Source organism: Pongo abelii, chromosome 5, assembly GCF_028885655.2.
Source record: "Pongo abelii isolate AG06213 chromosome 5, NHGRI_mPonAbe1-v2.0_pri, whole genome shotgun sequence".
In the NCBI taxonomy this organism is placed as follows: domain Eukaryota; kingdom Metazoa; phylum Chordata; class Mammalia; order Primates; family Hominidae; genus Pongo; species Pongo abelii.
In genome coordinates, this window is record NC_071990.2 from 136,454,861 (window position 1) to 136,471,385 (window position 16,525).

Here is a 16,525-nt window from a genome sequence, read left to right on the forward strand (position 1 = left end):
TCTTAGGGTCTGCCTGAAGGTAGCAGAGTTTATTCCCTCTATTTCTTCAGGCCTGACCTATGGTAGGTGCAGAAATCTTGCAGCATCTCGGCTTTGTGACCTGCTTCCTTGCTTCTGGTTTCCTTCCCTTTGTTCCAGGTTAGACAATCTCTCCTCATTAGAAACATACTCCTTTGGATACAACCCATTTCTTCCAGAATCTACTTTTAAATTATAAATAATATAAATACTAATTTCACACTGATGATCCATTATCATCCAGAACATTCTCCTATAGAGCCACAGCCTTGGCCCAATCACGTTGAAGCTACAGTGATGGTCCCATCCCAGTGAGTCCTCAGGAGACAGGTAGGAAGATTCCATAAGTCGTGATGGTGCCTAGCAGAGCCCCACTTCTTTTTTTTTGAGATGGAGTCTCACTCTGTCACCCAGGCTGGAGTGCAATGGCACGATCTCTGCTCTCTGCAACCTCCGCCTCCCAGGTTCAAGCGATTCTCCCACCTCAGCCTCCTAAGTAGCTGGGATTACCAGCACTTGCCATCATCCCCAGCTAATTTTTGTATTTTTGTAGAGATGGGATTTCACCATGTTAGCCAAGTTGGTCTTGAACTCCTGACCTCAGGTGATCCACCCACCTTGGCCTCCCAAAGTGCTGGGATTACAGGCATGAGCCACCATGCCTGGCCAGAGCCCCACTTCTAAGCATTGCATCTCTTTACCCAACATGCACATTTGTTGAAATCTAGCTTAGGTCAGTCCTGGATTGTAGGTCGCTGTCAGAGGAGTGGTTGGCACCATGTGAGAGCACCCCAGCTCTGGGTTGGGGCAAAGGAAAGTGTGGAAGGAGAGGACCCCCCTCAGTAGGTGATGGGACGAAACAAGGACAAGTCTCCCACAGTTTCCTGGGAAGGGCCCCGCATCTCCACCAGTGACGGGACATGCATGTGGGTGGATGGGGTGTGGGGCAGGAGCGGGTGGACTGTTAGGCTTTATCAATCCTGAAGGCAAAAAATGAATGGGATCACTGCTAATGTTCACAGTAGCATTTTAACCGAGGGTGAGAGAGAACGCAGAAGCACTGCATATTATCCCCACAGTAAAATGAGCTCACTGCGGCAGCGGATTGCCTTCCCCATGACAGTATTATCATTTTGACTACATTCCCTTGGGCTTGGATGCTAATGTTGGCTGGCCATTATTTCTCAGTACCATTTTGACATTTTATCCAGAAATTAATGGAATTTTTCTTGAGATGTCTGCCGTCTAACCTTGAAGGGATTCTGGTGATAAGAGAAGGAAAGCAGTTTAACTGACAAATAGCAATTTAGCAAAACTCAGGGGAGGTGGCTAAAGACAAGTTAGGAACAGACGAGAACAGACTAGAAGGAAACCCCTCAAATGTAGGGGCTTGGCAGGGTGGCAACAAGAAGAATTTTAGGCTTAAATAGAGCACACACACACACACACCCCTACACACACACACATCTCCTGATCCCCACACACACACCTAATGGGAAGGGCCAGGAAAATGCAGTCAGTGGGCACTCCAGGAATGAGGGCAAATATTTGGTGCCCCCAAGAAGAAATGACAGTTCCAGGAATCCCACAGAAGTATTCACTGTGTCATCTTAAAAATGAGTTTATTTTAAAGGACAGTTATCTGTCAAGTCTTTTTAAATGCCCAGGACTAGAGGAGCTAACTCTTTAGACATCCGGAAGGAATTAGTTATTTTCGCTTTCCCCCCCCACCCTCAACTAAAAGCTTCTCTTACATTGCTCTAAAGCAGATGACACAGATGTGGTTCACATTCCTTCCAATCCCAGTGGAGAAACTGAGGGCTCAAGAGAGGAGCAAGGTGAACATGACACTCTCTATATTTGTCAGGGGAGGAAGTTTCAGCCCATGGAGGAAAGAGGAGAAGGGCTACCTTAGTTTAATGGGCTTATTAGTTCCCAAGAAATAAGATCAATGCTGTGCAGAGATTGAAACAGAAATTCTCATGCAGGCCAGGTTCAGGGCAGACTGGTCGGGAAAGATAACTCATCATCTATCCAGACGTGCTTGGTCTCAGGAAAGAGTGGTTAAGGGAACACAGCTCTGCACACCACCCCTGCCTCCAAGTCCCAGTAGAGGGCAAGCCCCAGGCCTAGTCCACTCTGGGGAACCTGCAGTCACCAGGCAGGCAAGAAATATGTCGCGCCTTTGCAGACACCACAGACTTCATTTTACAAAGAATGGAATTAGACTGTGAGGTCTTTTGTAGGGGAGGAACATGGGAAGGGTCGGCACATTTAAATGATATACCCCGCCCCACCCCTTCCACCTGGAAGCCTGGGATCTCCATAGATGACAACTCAGAGTCCTAGGCTGGGAGGCCTCATTCCTCTGGAGGACCCTGGGATCCTAAGGCCCAGTGCCATTCCCTAAACAGCCTCAGTTTTGAGCCTTCATCTTCCTCGTGGAGTAAAGAACTGGCTAGGGTTTACTGGAGGTTAATGTGTTTGTCTGTGCTTCTAAGAAAGGTGTTCCGAAGCAGGAGAGAGGGATGGACTCTTAACCCACCGGGCATTCCGTGGATACAGGAGAGCCCAGCAGTGCCTCTCTATGGGCTGAAAGGCAGCAAGGAAAGACTCAGCTAGGAAGACAGTGAGTCTGTCCCCCCCACCCAGCACTCCTGCCCTGGCTGTGGGGTGACTTAGCAAAAAGACCTCACATTAAGGGGACTTCTCACAGGAGAGCTGCTGGGGTCTCCTGCCTGCTGCCTTCAAACAGTGCCAGCCTGTGCCTGTGCAGAGCTACAGCCCAGAACAAAACCAGGAGCGCATCCTGAATGCAGCCAATAGACTATTAGCAGAAAAAGAACAAGGAGCAAACGCGTGAACCTTGATATGCTAGGAAAAGGCCATATTGTATTAGCTTTCCAGTAGCAGTCCCAAAGGCAGGAAAAACTGAAGGATGTATATTTAGATCTCTTGAAATCGGGCTACTTCTACTAGGTATTCTATAGCCAAGCAAACTATAGGTGTACCTAGCAATATTCTTATTGTTATCAAGATTAAGTTGTGATTCAACTTAAGATTTTATTATTATTATTATTTTCTTTTTTATTTATTTTTTTGAGACAGAGTCTCACTCTGTCGCCCAGGCTGGAGTGCAATGGTGCGATCTCAGCTCACTGCAAGCTCTGCCTCCTGGGTTCATGCCATTCTCCTGCCTCAGCCTCCCAGGTAGCTGGGACTACAGGTGCCCGCCACCATGCCTGGCTAATTTTTTGTATTTTTAGTAGAGATGGGGTTTCACCATATTAGCCAGGGTGGTCTTGATCTCCTGACCTCATGATCCACCCGCCTCGGCCTCCCAAAGTGCTGGGATTACAGGCGTGAACCACCGTGCCTGGCCCCAACTTAAGATTTTAATTGACTCTCTGGAGCAGGCAGGTGTCTTTGATTTGATGGGGCTGTTTAAGTCTGTGTCACTATTGTGCTGCCAGTCACCCACCCTGGGGAGTGGAATTCGCCTGCAGTAGCACCGTTCTGGTGTTGAAGACAGGAAGCAGGATGAGGGAACCCTGTGGGTGGAGGGGATTTCCCAGACAAGAATCAGAAAGACAAAGCCCACGACGTCACTGGAATCGATTGTGCTGCTGAGTGGAAGATTTCTATAAACTACAGCTTTGCTCCAACTCTGTGCCTGCCCCCCAACCCCAACACCTAATTACCTGCTTTATCCAGGAGTTTGCACAACATCCACGCAGTCACTGAAGTCAGCTCACTGGGCTTGGCTATCACAGTGTTCCCTGCAGCCATCGCTGGAGCTATCTTCCAGGTCAGCAAGTAGAGCGGCAAATTCCAGGGGCTGATCAGACCAGCTAAGTGATGAGAGCAGAAGCACTGCCTGTGACGGCATACCCCTCTGAGGCCGACTGGCCAAGTGGGGTTATTAACGCAAAACTCCTTCATGCCACAGGAAACTTAGCTTACTCTTCTAACTTCCTCCGAAGCTTTGCTTATTTGTAGCCACCTTCAGGGAAATAATTCTAAAATATATTCCAAGCAACTGTATCTTTTAAAACAGAGTAAAGTCAATATGATTTACCCGTTTCTTGGTGGTTCATGATTATGAACAACAGCAATATAAACTCCAGAGCTGAAGTGTTGTCACCTATCACATACCCAAAGGACTATAAATCATTCTATTATAAAGATACACGCATGCGTATGTTCATTGCAGCACTTGGCTATTCACAATAACAATAGCAAAGACATGGAATCAACTCAAATGCTCATCAATAATAGATTGGATAAAGAATATGTGGTACATATACACCATGGAATACAATGCAGCCATAAAAAGGAACGAGATCATGTCCTTTGCAGGCACATGGATGAAGGTGGAAGCCATTATCCTTAGCAAAGTAACACAGGAACAGAAAACCAAACACCTGCATGTTCTCATTTACAAGTGGGAGCTGAACAGTGAGAACACATGGACACAGGGAAAGGAACAACACACACCAGGGCCTGTCAGGGGAGAGTTGGGGGGAAGAGCATTAGGATAAAGAGCAAATGCATGGTGGGATTAATAACTAGGTGATGGGTTGATAGGTGCAGCAAACCACCATGGCACACGTTTACCTATGTAACAAACCTGCACATCGTGCACATGTACCCTGGAACTTCAAAATAAAAATAAAAAATAAAAAAACAGCTGTCACCTGTCACTAAACAGTTCCAGAATGTGATGTATTTTGAGATTTATAGACTGAGCTTTACTTTTTCAAAAACGTCTCCTTCCCCATTATTTTAACTGTCTGGCTGTTATTTCTTCTAACATGTTTCTTTACCTTTATTTCAAACCTGTCGTGGGTTGAGACATAAAATCTCAAGCTTTATATAATTATTCATAAAATAGGGGCCAATGGGTTCTGAGTGTTCCTTGTGAGGGCCCTCCTATCAGTAAAGCCAATAACCTTTGGTGCATGGACTGTGACATCCATTTTGGCTATTTAGAATATGTTTAAATAAAAATTCTCTCTAGATTGTCACTTGTATCCTGACCAGATAGATTTGCTGGATGAGTAACGTAACAGAAGCTAGAATGTGTCTCCATGCAGTATTCTGAAACTATCCAGGTTTCCAACCACAAAACACACAAATATAAAAATCTACCTTCTGAAAGGAAATTGATTCATCTTATTTTATACTCTCCCCTCAAGCCTGTGCTATGAAAGTAAATGCATCTTTTATATTATTAAATTTCCCATTGAAAAATCCATTCTTCAGGGGATACAAATATTTTTGCAGCAAAATATATTAGCACACTTCTTAGGAGGAGGTAGAGCTTTCCACAATGCCTTGAAAACATAATTTCTGAAGGTTTCAAGGAACCAAAGGAATAAGATGTCCCAATTGTTTTCCTTTTAACTTGTATTCATAAAATATAACAAGCTAAAAAGATGATTTTTTTCTCCGAGGAAACAGTGACATCTAGTGGAAAATTTTAGTCATTGCAGACATTTATTTATACGTTCTTCCAAAGGTCAAGAGGCAAAGGAATGCACGAAGTTAGATAATTCTCAGTAGAGGCTTATTTATCACACACCTGGCACCATACTACATGCCCTACACTTATTAATTTATTTAATGTACATAAATAGTTCTTCCTTTTTTTTTTGTTTTGAGACAGAGTCTTGATCTATCACCCAGGCTGGAGTGCAGTGGCACCATCTCAGCTCACTGCAACCTCCAACTCCCGGGTTCAAGCGATTCTCCTGCCTCAGCCTCCCAAGTAGCTGGGACTACAGGTGCATGCCACCACGCCTGGCTGACTTTTTTTTTTTTTTTTTTTTTTGAGACCGAGTCTCACCCTTGTAGCCCAGGATGGAGTGCAATGGCACAATCTCAGCTCACTGCAACCTCGGCCTCCTGGGTTCAAGCAATTCTCCCTGCCTCAGCCTCCCAAGTAGCTGGGATTACAAGTGCCCGCCACCACATCCAGCTAATTTTTTGTATTTTTAGTAGAGACGGGGTTTCGCCATGTTGGCCAGGCTGGTCTCAAACTCCTGACCTCAGGCGATCCATCCACCTTGGCCTCCCAAAGTGCTAGTATTACAGGCATGAGCCACCGCACCTGGCGAATTTTTGTATTTTTAGTAGAGATGGGGTTTCACCATGTTGGCCAGGCTGATCGAATTCCTGACCTTCGATGATCCGCCCACCTCGGCCTCTCAAAGTGCTGGGATTACAGACATGAGCCACTGCACCCAGCCTGATTTTTCCTTTTTTAAATATAAGTAGGAAAAAAAAATCCTGGCATGTGAATTTACATATTTACTCTTAGCATTATTCTTTTCCCTATGATTTTCCAAGATAATGTTCCAGGAATAAGTCGTGAACATGAGGCCTGGCGTGGTGGCTCACGCCTGTAATCCCAGCACTTGAGGAGGCCGAGGTGGGAGGATAACTTGAGGTCAGGAGTTTGAGACCAGCCTGGCCAACATGGGTGAAACCCTGTTTCTACTAAAAATACAAAAATTAGCCGGTGTGGTAGCTCGCACCTGTGGTCCCAGGTACTCGGGAGGCTGAGACTGGAGAATCACTTGAATCCGGGAAGCAGAGGTTGCAGTGAGCCGAGATCATGTCACTGCACTCCAACCTAGGCGACAGAGCAAGACTGTCTAAAAAGAAAAGTGGAGAATTTGACACAAAGAAAATAAACTAGAAATAGATCTTTGAGGCCAATGGATTTTAGGTAAAAGAAAAATATCAGCTCTTCCTTTTCTTTAACCTGTTCCTTGAGGACAATGCCACAGAATGTTGCGAGCATCTGCAAGCATAACCGGGAGGCGGGCTCTCACTGAACAGCACCTACCAACTCCCACCGCGGCCCGCACCGTGTAGTGCATGCAGCCCAGGTGGTCCATCTGCGTGCACTCTGACGTGTGGTGCAGGATGGAGGAAGCAAAGAACCTGAAGTTCTGCACAGACCGGGGAATGTCCATGGTTCTTGCCAGTGCTAAGGTTTTCCCTGTAAGAAGCAAACAACATAAAGCACTATCAGCTAATGGGGACAGTCTATCCATCAGCTTCCACTGCCCACGTGTCCCAACTCACACTGAAACGGCCTGGATTCCTTCTAGCCTGGGGCAGGCATTCCTTGACCTCACAAAGACTTGATCACGGTTTGATAAAACCATACAATATTTAGGTATAAGGTTGGAAACTGAGGTGGGGGGTTAAAATTGAGTCAATAATCTTTGTTTTGTGAACTGAACACATCATTCTCATCATCAATTTGCCAGATGCTACCACTTCACCCACACAAACTCTTGCAACTCAAAATCACCAGGCTTTGTACCTGTGACAAAGGCATTGAAATACGGGTGTTAGGACAGTTGTAATTGCACAGCACAAAACGAAACACTTTTATACACATGTAATGTGTATGTCATGACCTCCCAACACATGGTAGAGTCATCAGAAGAGCGGCTGGGAACGCCCTGGCACGGGATGCTGTGTGGCACCTGCTTGCCCATCACATGCCCTGCACATCCTAGCTCCTGGATGGAACAGAAAGAAAAACAGAAGCTTACCTGGACTGCTACTGAGTTCTCTTTAGCAATGCAGAGAGACTGGCCAGGAACACCAGCAGAGAACTATTTTCTTTTTAAGGGCTTGGACTCAGGCTGCTTTCTAATTTTTGGTTGGTTTATGGCACACATGTAATTTTTAAAACTCTTGGCTTATCCTAACAGATATTCTTGCAAAAATTTACAGATATTTACTCCATTACCCTGATGTCTGGGAAAGAGTGGGAAAAAAAATGAGAAGTGTCAGGAGTGGAATGGTGACTGACATATTAGAAAGCATCTTAAATGATCTGACTGCACAACTGCTTTTCAAATTATCTTTGCTTTGAAATTCTCTGCTTAGAATGAGTAGGAGACTGCATGATCAGCCCTAGTTCTTCATCTCTCCCTATATCCATGCCCTTTGCTGTATATAGTTGCACTTCCTTTCATCCAATGAACAGAGTGTATTTCTTTGCCCCTCAGCTTTTGGATCCAGCCATGTGACATTCTCTGGCCATCTGAATGAGACAGGGGTGGGCCAGCCACAAGTTCTAGCCTTCCCAGGCCTAGAGCAGGGGAGGGTTTGCTCTCCACTTCTACTATTGCCAAAGGAGCAGGCACATGGGCTGGCCTGATGGCCCCAGCAGGGGTAACATGAATAATCAGAGATGCCCTGAGTCCCATGTTACAGTTAAGAGGCAACTCTCACCTTGGTCTTTAGACTCGGCCTGGGCAAACTCCTCCAGGGACTGCTCCAGCAAATCCGCCACCTGGTTCAGGACCCGGGAGCGCTCCTGGGGGCTGCGGGATGACCAGCCAGGAAAGGCTTCTCTGGCGGCCTTGACCGCGGCTTCGATCTTTGAGGAGCAAATGGGAGAAAGGGTCACCTTAAAGCTGTTACTCCTTAGGGGATGGACGAAACCAGAATCCTCAGGTCTCCACACACCTAATTTCTGTTTTGTTTTGTTTTGTTTTTTAGATGGATTCTCACTCTGTAGCCCAGCCTGGAGGGCAGTGGCGCAATTTTGGCTCACTGCAACCTCTGCCTCCAGGGTTCAAGTGATTCTCCCAACCTCAGCCTCCCGAGCAGCTGGGATTACAGGCATGTGCCACCATGCTCAGCTAATTTTTGTATTTTTGGTAGAAAGGGGGTTTCACCATGCTGACCAGGCTGGTCTCGAGTTCCTGAATGCAAGCGAACCACTCGCCTCGGCCTCCCAAAGTGCTGGGATTACAGGTGTGAGCCACTGCGCCTGGCCCACCCTAATTTTGAATATTCAACATGTCCCAGTGCTGAGCCACCCACAAAGTAGATGACACAGGTGTTTACATGACCAGCAAAGGAGGGGTACCATAAAAACAAAGAAACACGCTCCATTTCAACCAATGCATCCTGAATGTGGTAATCAGATCATCAGAAAGAAGCTATGTGAATTTTAACAGATGTACATTTTCAATCACTTCAGAAACTAGAATTTTTTAAAATATTGTGGGCCAGGAGTGGTGGCTCATGCCTGTAATCTTAGCACTTTGGGAGGCTGGGTTGGGAGGATCGCTTGAGCCCAGGAGTTTGAGACCAGCCTGGTCAACATAGTGAGACCCTGTCTCTACACAGTTTTTTTAAAAAAATTAGTTGGGTGTTGTGGTGCATGCCTGTAGTCCCAGCTACTCAGGAGGCTGAGGTGGGAGGATTACTTCAGCCCAGGAGGTAGAAGCTGTAGTGAGCTGTAATTGTGCCACTGCACTCCAGCCTAGGTGACAGAGTAAGACCCTGTCTCAAAAAAATGTATATGTTATACATATATACTATATATATATAATATATATAGTATGTATATACTATATATATAATATATATAGTATATACAGTATGTATATATTATATGTATTGTAGAAGAAGAAAATTAATCTAGATATGTGGAATCTCTAAAGCTTCTAACTGAGCTCTGACATATCTTATAAGGTCTGAAATTTTGGGTTAAATCACATCCTCAGATTGTCATTTTCACTTGAAATGACTAATTATAATTTATTGACTAATTTTTATATAAGGGAATATGCTAAATACTTTACACAAATTATTTTTATTTAAGTCCTTTCAAAATTCTATAACATGAGTATTGCTATGCCCATTTTACAGATGAGAAAACTGAGACACAGAAACTCAAGCAACTTGCCATAGGTCACACAGCTAATAAGTGGCAGACTCAGGACTCAAACCCAGATTTTGGTGGTTCCCAGGACCACAGGTTGCTCTGCCTGCTGCCTGATTCTGCCCAGTGGAAGAGGCCTTATTGGAGAAAAGGAGATTTGTGGCTGAACAGATGGCTTGGGTACCTGGTTTTAGAGTTACATACAAAAGGAAACAATATATGTATGGGAAGGTATGGGCAGGGTCAACTCATGGCCAAAATGTGATGTAGGCAAAATAATTTTCAAGTCCTCTTCTGCCTTTCTCTTCTCTCCGGCAATGTCTAAGTAATGCCTTCTCCAGAGATGACAAATCCCTAACCCATGTCTCACTCCTCTCCTTTCTCACATGCATGAAAAATTGTAATCACAGCTGTCTTCCACCACTGGGCCCTGGCTCAGACTCAGAATCCTTTTCCATAGGCTTCTGGCAGCTCTTTTTTGGAGCACTTCACCTGAAGTAATCTAGCCTCCTGAGCCTGTGCTAGCCCTCATACAAAACCTGACCCACACCCCTCCTTCGTTTTCCTCACGCAAAGTGACTGATATGGCTAGGTTTTGTGTCTCAACCCAAATCTCATCTTGAATTGTAATCCCCCTGTGTTGAGGGAGGAAAGTGATTGATTTGTGGGGGCTATTTTCATGATAGTGAGTGAATTCTCGTGAGATCTAATGGTTTTATAAATGGTAGTTTTTCTTGGGCTTCACACACTGTCTCGCCTGCCGTCAGACATGCCTGCTTCCTCTTCGGCCATGATTGTAAGTTTCCTGAGGCCTCCCCAGCCATGCAGAACTGTGAGTCAATTAAACCTCTTTCCTTAATAAATTACCCAGTCTTGGGTAGTATCTTTATAGCAGTGTGAGAATGAACTAATTCAGTCAGTCACTTTTAGCTGAGCTGAAGTAAGGTATAAAATGATTCTTATCTTAATTAGAAATTTCTAGAAATATGGTGGCTTCGCCTCAAAAACTAAATCGCAAATGTGGACCTGCAGACAGGATGGGGGAAGAGATGGCTTTGGTGACCTCCACCACCAGCTGCAGCCATGAGGAAGCCCCACTGCTAGCCAGCAAGAGGAGCATGAATTCCTACAGTCAATGTAAAAATCTTATCTTTTTGCTATTCAGAAAATTCAAGTCCGCTCATATTTTCTAAGTTGCCTTATAGCACATCTTATGTCCATGTAATATAGAATACATATTAATGTACTACATACAATAATATCAGCATAAGCTAATACACAGAAAGCATTTACTATATGCCAAGCACTAAGGGCTTTACGTATATGAGTCTGTTTAATCCTCAGAATAACACTATAAAGTAGATATCATTATTATCCTCATTTTATAGATGAGGAGACTGAGGCATGCAGAAGTTCAGCTCTAAGTCAAAGCCATAGATACCAAGTGGTGCAGCTTGTATTTGAACCAGGCACTCTGACTCTAGTATGTGCTTATAATGGCAATGCTATAATGCAAATGTGCTATGCACACAGGTGTGCATATGTGTGTGCACACACATGTGCACATGCCCATGGATCTAAGCATCAGAGATGAGAGTGTTAGTACTGTCCTCTGTAAAATAAGGATCATAATAGAGACTTCTAGGTTGTTACAACTTGCTTCTTTGGATAATCCATATTAAAGGGCTTACTGATTGTACACTACCAGACTTTAAAATACACTACAAAGCTATAGTAACCAGAATAGCATGGCACTGGTGTAAAAACAGACACACAGACCAATGAAACAGAATAGAGAATCCAGAAATAAATCCATGCATTTACAGCCAACTCGTTTTTTTCCAAAGCTGCCAAAAATATGCATTGGTGAAAAGATAGTCTCTCCAATAAATGGTGCTGGGAAAACTGGATAACCATACGCAGAAGAATAAAACTAGACCCCTATCTCTCACCAAATCAAATCAAAACAGATTAAAGACTTAGATAGATTAAGACCCAAAACTATGAAACTACTATAAGAAAACATAGGGTAAACACTTCACGACATTGATTTGGGCAAACATTTTTTGGGTAAGACCTCAAAAGCACAGGCAACAAAAGAAAATAAATAAATAAAATAAAATAAAATAACATCAAGCTAAAAAGCTTCTGCACAACAGAGGAAACAACAGAGTTAAGAGGCAACCTACAGAATGGGAGAAAATATCTGCAAACTATCCATCTGACAAGGGATTAATAACCAGAATATATAAGGAGCTTGAGCTTGTATATATACATATACAACTCAATAGCCACTCCCCAAAAAATCCAATTTAAAAATGGGCAAATGATCTAAATAGATATTCCACGAAAGAAGGTGTACAAATGGCCAACAGGTATACAAAAAATGCTTAACATCACTAATTATTAGGGAAATGCAAGTCAAAACCACAATGAGTTATCATCTCATCCCAGTTAAAATGGTCATTATCAAAAAATAAGAAATAAAAAAGGCTGGTGAAGCTGCAGAAAAAAGGCAAGACAAATACACTGTTGGTGGGAAAGTAAATTAGTGCAGCCATTATGGAAAACGCATGAAGGTTTCTCAAAAAAAAAAAAACTAAAAATAGAACAACAGTATGATCCAGCAATCCCACTACTGGAAATTTATCCAAAGAAAAGGAAATCAGTATACTGAAGAGATACCTGTACACCCATATTTGTTGCAGCACTATTTACAATAGTCAAGATATGGACTCAACCTAATGTCCATCAACAGATGAATGGATAAAGAAAATATGGTATATATACACAATGGAATATTATTCAGCCATAAAAAGGAACAAAATCGTGTCATTTGCAGCAACATGATTTGAGCTGGAGGATATTATGTTAAGTGAAGTAAGCCAGGCACAAAAATACAAATATTACATGTTCTCATTCATATGTGGAAGCTTAAAAAAGTTGATCTCATGGAGGTAGAGAGTAGAATTATGGTTACCAGAGGCTGGGAAAGGTAGAGGAGAGGATAGAGGTTGGCTAATTAATACAAAAATATGGTTAAAAGAAATAAGTTCTAGTAGAGTGACAATAGTTAACAATAATTTATTGTATATTTCACAATAGTTAGAAGAAAAGATTTGGAATGTTCCCAACACCAAGAAATGATAAATGTTTAATGTGATGGAGATCCTAATTACCCTGATTTGATCATGACACACTGTATGCATGTATCAAAATGTCACATATGCCCATAAAGATGTACAACTATTATGTATCAATTTTTTAATTTTTTGTTAAAAAAGGGCTTAATGACTGCAAAGCACGAAGCAAAAGCTGAATAAACGGGAGCCACTGTTAGCAGCACCAGCAACATTTTCCTGAGTGATGTTTTGGGAAATTGGACATGCGGTTTGTATGGTAACCATATTTTTCAAGCCAGAAAAAAACTATGACTTACGGGATCAGATAGGATATTTGGAAGTTGGATTGCTGAGAAATTGAACATATCTATTACTCTACTAGCTAGTGCATCCATACCTCATTCTATTTTCTAAAAAGGTATGAGCCATTAGCTGCAGGAAATATTTCAGCTGAATTTGGCATGTTTGTCATTTTTAACTTCACTTTGGCAAACAAGGAAGAGTGGAAAACACAAAGCTGGATTTCCCAGAGCTGTGTTAGGTCATTTGAAGCAAACAAAATTGCAGATTATAATTTAACCAATGCATTAACCAACATTTGCAAACATTAATCCCTAAGTCTAAAGGTTTATTTTAAATGCAAGACAGATTTGAAGTATTCACAAAAAAGAAAAAAAATAGCAATGTTCTTAAAAAAAAACTTTGCATGGAATATATATTTTTATATGAAGGCTATAATTATATCTTAAATAATCTAGTTCTTTGTGCCTTAAAAAGAATAAATTATAATTCATAAGGCATTAGATGACTATATATACATCAGCTACATTTACCACTTCAGATATATTTATATTCTCAGTGCAATAATCGATAGCTAATCAAATATATCTCAAATATTTTACAAAATTCTCCAAGTAAAATTAATTCTACATCACTAAAAAAATGTAATGCATATGCCATTAAACACTTTGGATAAGAAAAAAGATGCTGTTAAATCTAACTCCAAAAATATATGGGAATTTGATTTTGAGTTTCATCATTCAAATGATTGATTTTATTTTACTAGGTATTTTGAAGACATGACAAATTATGAGAAGACAATCTAAAACAAAGTCCACAGTTTTTTGTTTGTTTAGTAAAGCTATACTTTTTTTTTTATTCCATGGATATAGTGGTAAATTTAAGCAGTGCTTGGTGGAGAAAAGGGAATATTTAACAAACTGATAGCTCTTACAAATAATACTTTGTACTAGACACTGATTAGGAAATGTTTGAGAATTACAAAAAAAAACTGCACACAGGGTTGTGTTAGGTTGGCTAGAAAAATGACTTACTTTCTGCATATAGTAAGAGATTTGTTCTAGGTATCATACAGTCCAGTTACAAGGTACATCTTCTTAGAACTAGAATCTTCCTTCTATCATGTTTAACAATCCTACATCTTCCTCCAACTCCCTCTGCTTTTAGAAAATTGTTACCCATAATTGGCCAACATATTAAACACATTTCAGTCTTCTTTAAGTGCATATACTCACCTCATCTTTTCCACTATTTGGCACTCTGCAATACACTTCCCCCGTTGATGGGTCGTAAGAATCTATATATGAGCTACAAGGTAAAAATTTTCCATCTATGAAGTTTTCCAGCATCAAAAGTGCCTTTGTTCCAGCCATAGCAAGGAAAAATTCTGCCTTTCCTCTTTACGAATGAGCACTCAGGTTGTCCCCACCACTGTCTGGACTCCTGAGTGAGCCTCCCCCTTCCCAGCCCCCATCTTCCCCTTTACCAATCAGTGAATGTGGGAGGGCACCTGACGCTCTGAGAGAGCATTCCAGTCTCCAAACTCAGAATTAAGAGAGTGGCTGAATGTTTCACAGACTTCTAGTACATTACCTGACATGGATAATTGTGTGTAAAAGTAACAGCTACTTACTTATGTGTTCATAGCCCTTTAAAATCGTCAAAAGGCACCTGTGCATGTGATTTTATTGGGTTCACACTGTAAACTGTTCATTGCTCAAACACTGATTGGATGCCAGGCCCCGAAGCAAGTCCTTTACATGAATTTATTCATTTATTCCACACAACAATCCTCTATGAAGTAACCATTACTTCCTCTCTTTTATAGAAGAAACTGAGCCTTGGAGAGGTTAGACCATTTTTCCATGGTCACATAGTTAGCAGGGGATGAACTGTAGCCCTTTAATCTCCAAATCATACACTTTTTGATTTGCACCACTGCTCACCCTGCAGAGGTAACTGAAGACAGATGCCCTCTTTCCATGGCTCATCTGTGTTTCTTTACCTTGGCTGCCCTCTCTCGGAAGAGCTGTCTCTCCATCCCAAAACCAGGGCCACAGTGGCTGCTCACATCTTCCTAGATGTGCCATGGAGATAAAGACAAGCCAAAAACATGTTTGATACATATAGCAAGGGGTTCAGATCCCTGATGTAGCTGAGAATTTCTACAAATTGATAAGAGAAATGAGCACCCCAACAGAAAAGATAAGCAAAGATACAAAAAAGCAATCCATAGGAAAAGGAACACAATTGGCTAATGAATATATTAACAATGCTCAGCCTGGCTGTTAAGCAAGGAATGTGAAATACAGAGGTGGCCTGATTTGCCAATCATACTGGAGAGCATTTTTAAAGATTGAGAACATCTACTCTGTGAGGATGTGGAGAATCATCCCTAGTCCATAGGCGGGAGGGTTAGCAGAACACTGCTTGGGGCAGTTTGTCAGGGTCTGGTCAATTTCTCTTCTAGGAATCTCTCCTACAGAATTACGTCCTCATGAACAAGTACATAAGTCACAGGACATCGTTTTTTATCATAATTTAAAAATCAAAACAACCTAAATGTCCATCAATTGGAGAATATTAGAGTATAATTGTTATATTCATAACAGGGAATACTATTTAGACATTAGAAGGATGTATTGTTAAGTGAAAAAAGAAAAGTAGTGAATAATATATACAGTATAGTTTCTTTGGCTATTTACATGGTTGACAGGAAGCCGTTTTTACTCTAAATACTTTTAAACTGCTTGGATATTTTATGGCAAGCCTATATTACTTTTATAATTATGATTTATAGTTATAATTCGTTTGAACATTAGGTACCAATATTCTAAAATTCATTGATCACATGAGGGCACTTGCTGGCCGTGCACCTCCTTAGGCCCTCTCTGCTTCCATCTTTATTGGTCTCTAGATATTCTCCAAAATTCTTGCTAATCTCTGATGCAAAGCAACAGGCAACCCATTCCCTGTGGAACTAAGCTCCAGGCCCCTCTCAGCCTATCTGAAGACTATCTATGACACTCTGCTGAACAAACGACCAACTTCTTGGTCTTTTTTTTTTTTTTTGCAGCTCAAAAGTTCTGCAGAAGCTTTGCAAATATAACTCATTACCTTTAACATAACTACATTCTTTTTTTTCTTTTTTTTTTTTTGACAGAGTCTCACTTTGTCGCCCAGGCTGGGGTGCTGTGGTGTGACCTTAGCTCGCTGCAGCCTTGAACTCCTGGGTTCAAGTGATTCTCCTGCCTTAGCCTTCCAAGTCACTGGGACTACAGGTGCGTGCCACCACACCTGGCTAATTTTTGTATTTTTTGTAGAGACAAGGTCTCACTATGTTGGCCAGGCTGATCTTGAACTCCTGGGCTCCAGTGAT

General features: G+C 42.0%; 1 protein-coding gene across 1 annotated transcript in view; it reads right to left on the reverse strand.

Moving 5' to 3' along the window:
- Positions 1–14,718, reverse strand: part of ALDH8A1 (aldehyde dehydrogenase 8 family member A1) — a 32,961-nt gene extending 18,243 nt beyond the window's left edge. Inside the window, exons 1-4 of the mRNA XM_024248587.3 lie at positions 14,382–14,718; positions 8,281–8,428; positions 6,872–7,027; positions 3,720–3,869 (exon numbers count right to left, since the gene is read on the reverse strand). Of these exons, the coding sequence (XP_024104355.1) occupies positions 3,720–3,869; positions 6,872–7,027; positions 8,281–8,428; positions 14,382–14,519 (592 nt within the window). The 5' untranslated portion in view covers positions 14,520–14,718. The remainder of the gene's footprint in view (positions 1–3,719; positions 3,870–6,871; positions 7,028–8,280; positions 8,429–14,381) is intronic.
- Positions 14,719–16,525: the final 1,807 nt, after the last annotated feature.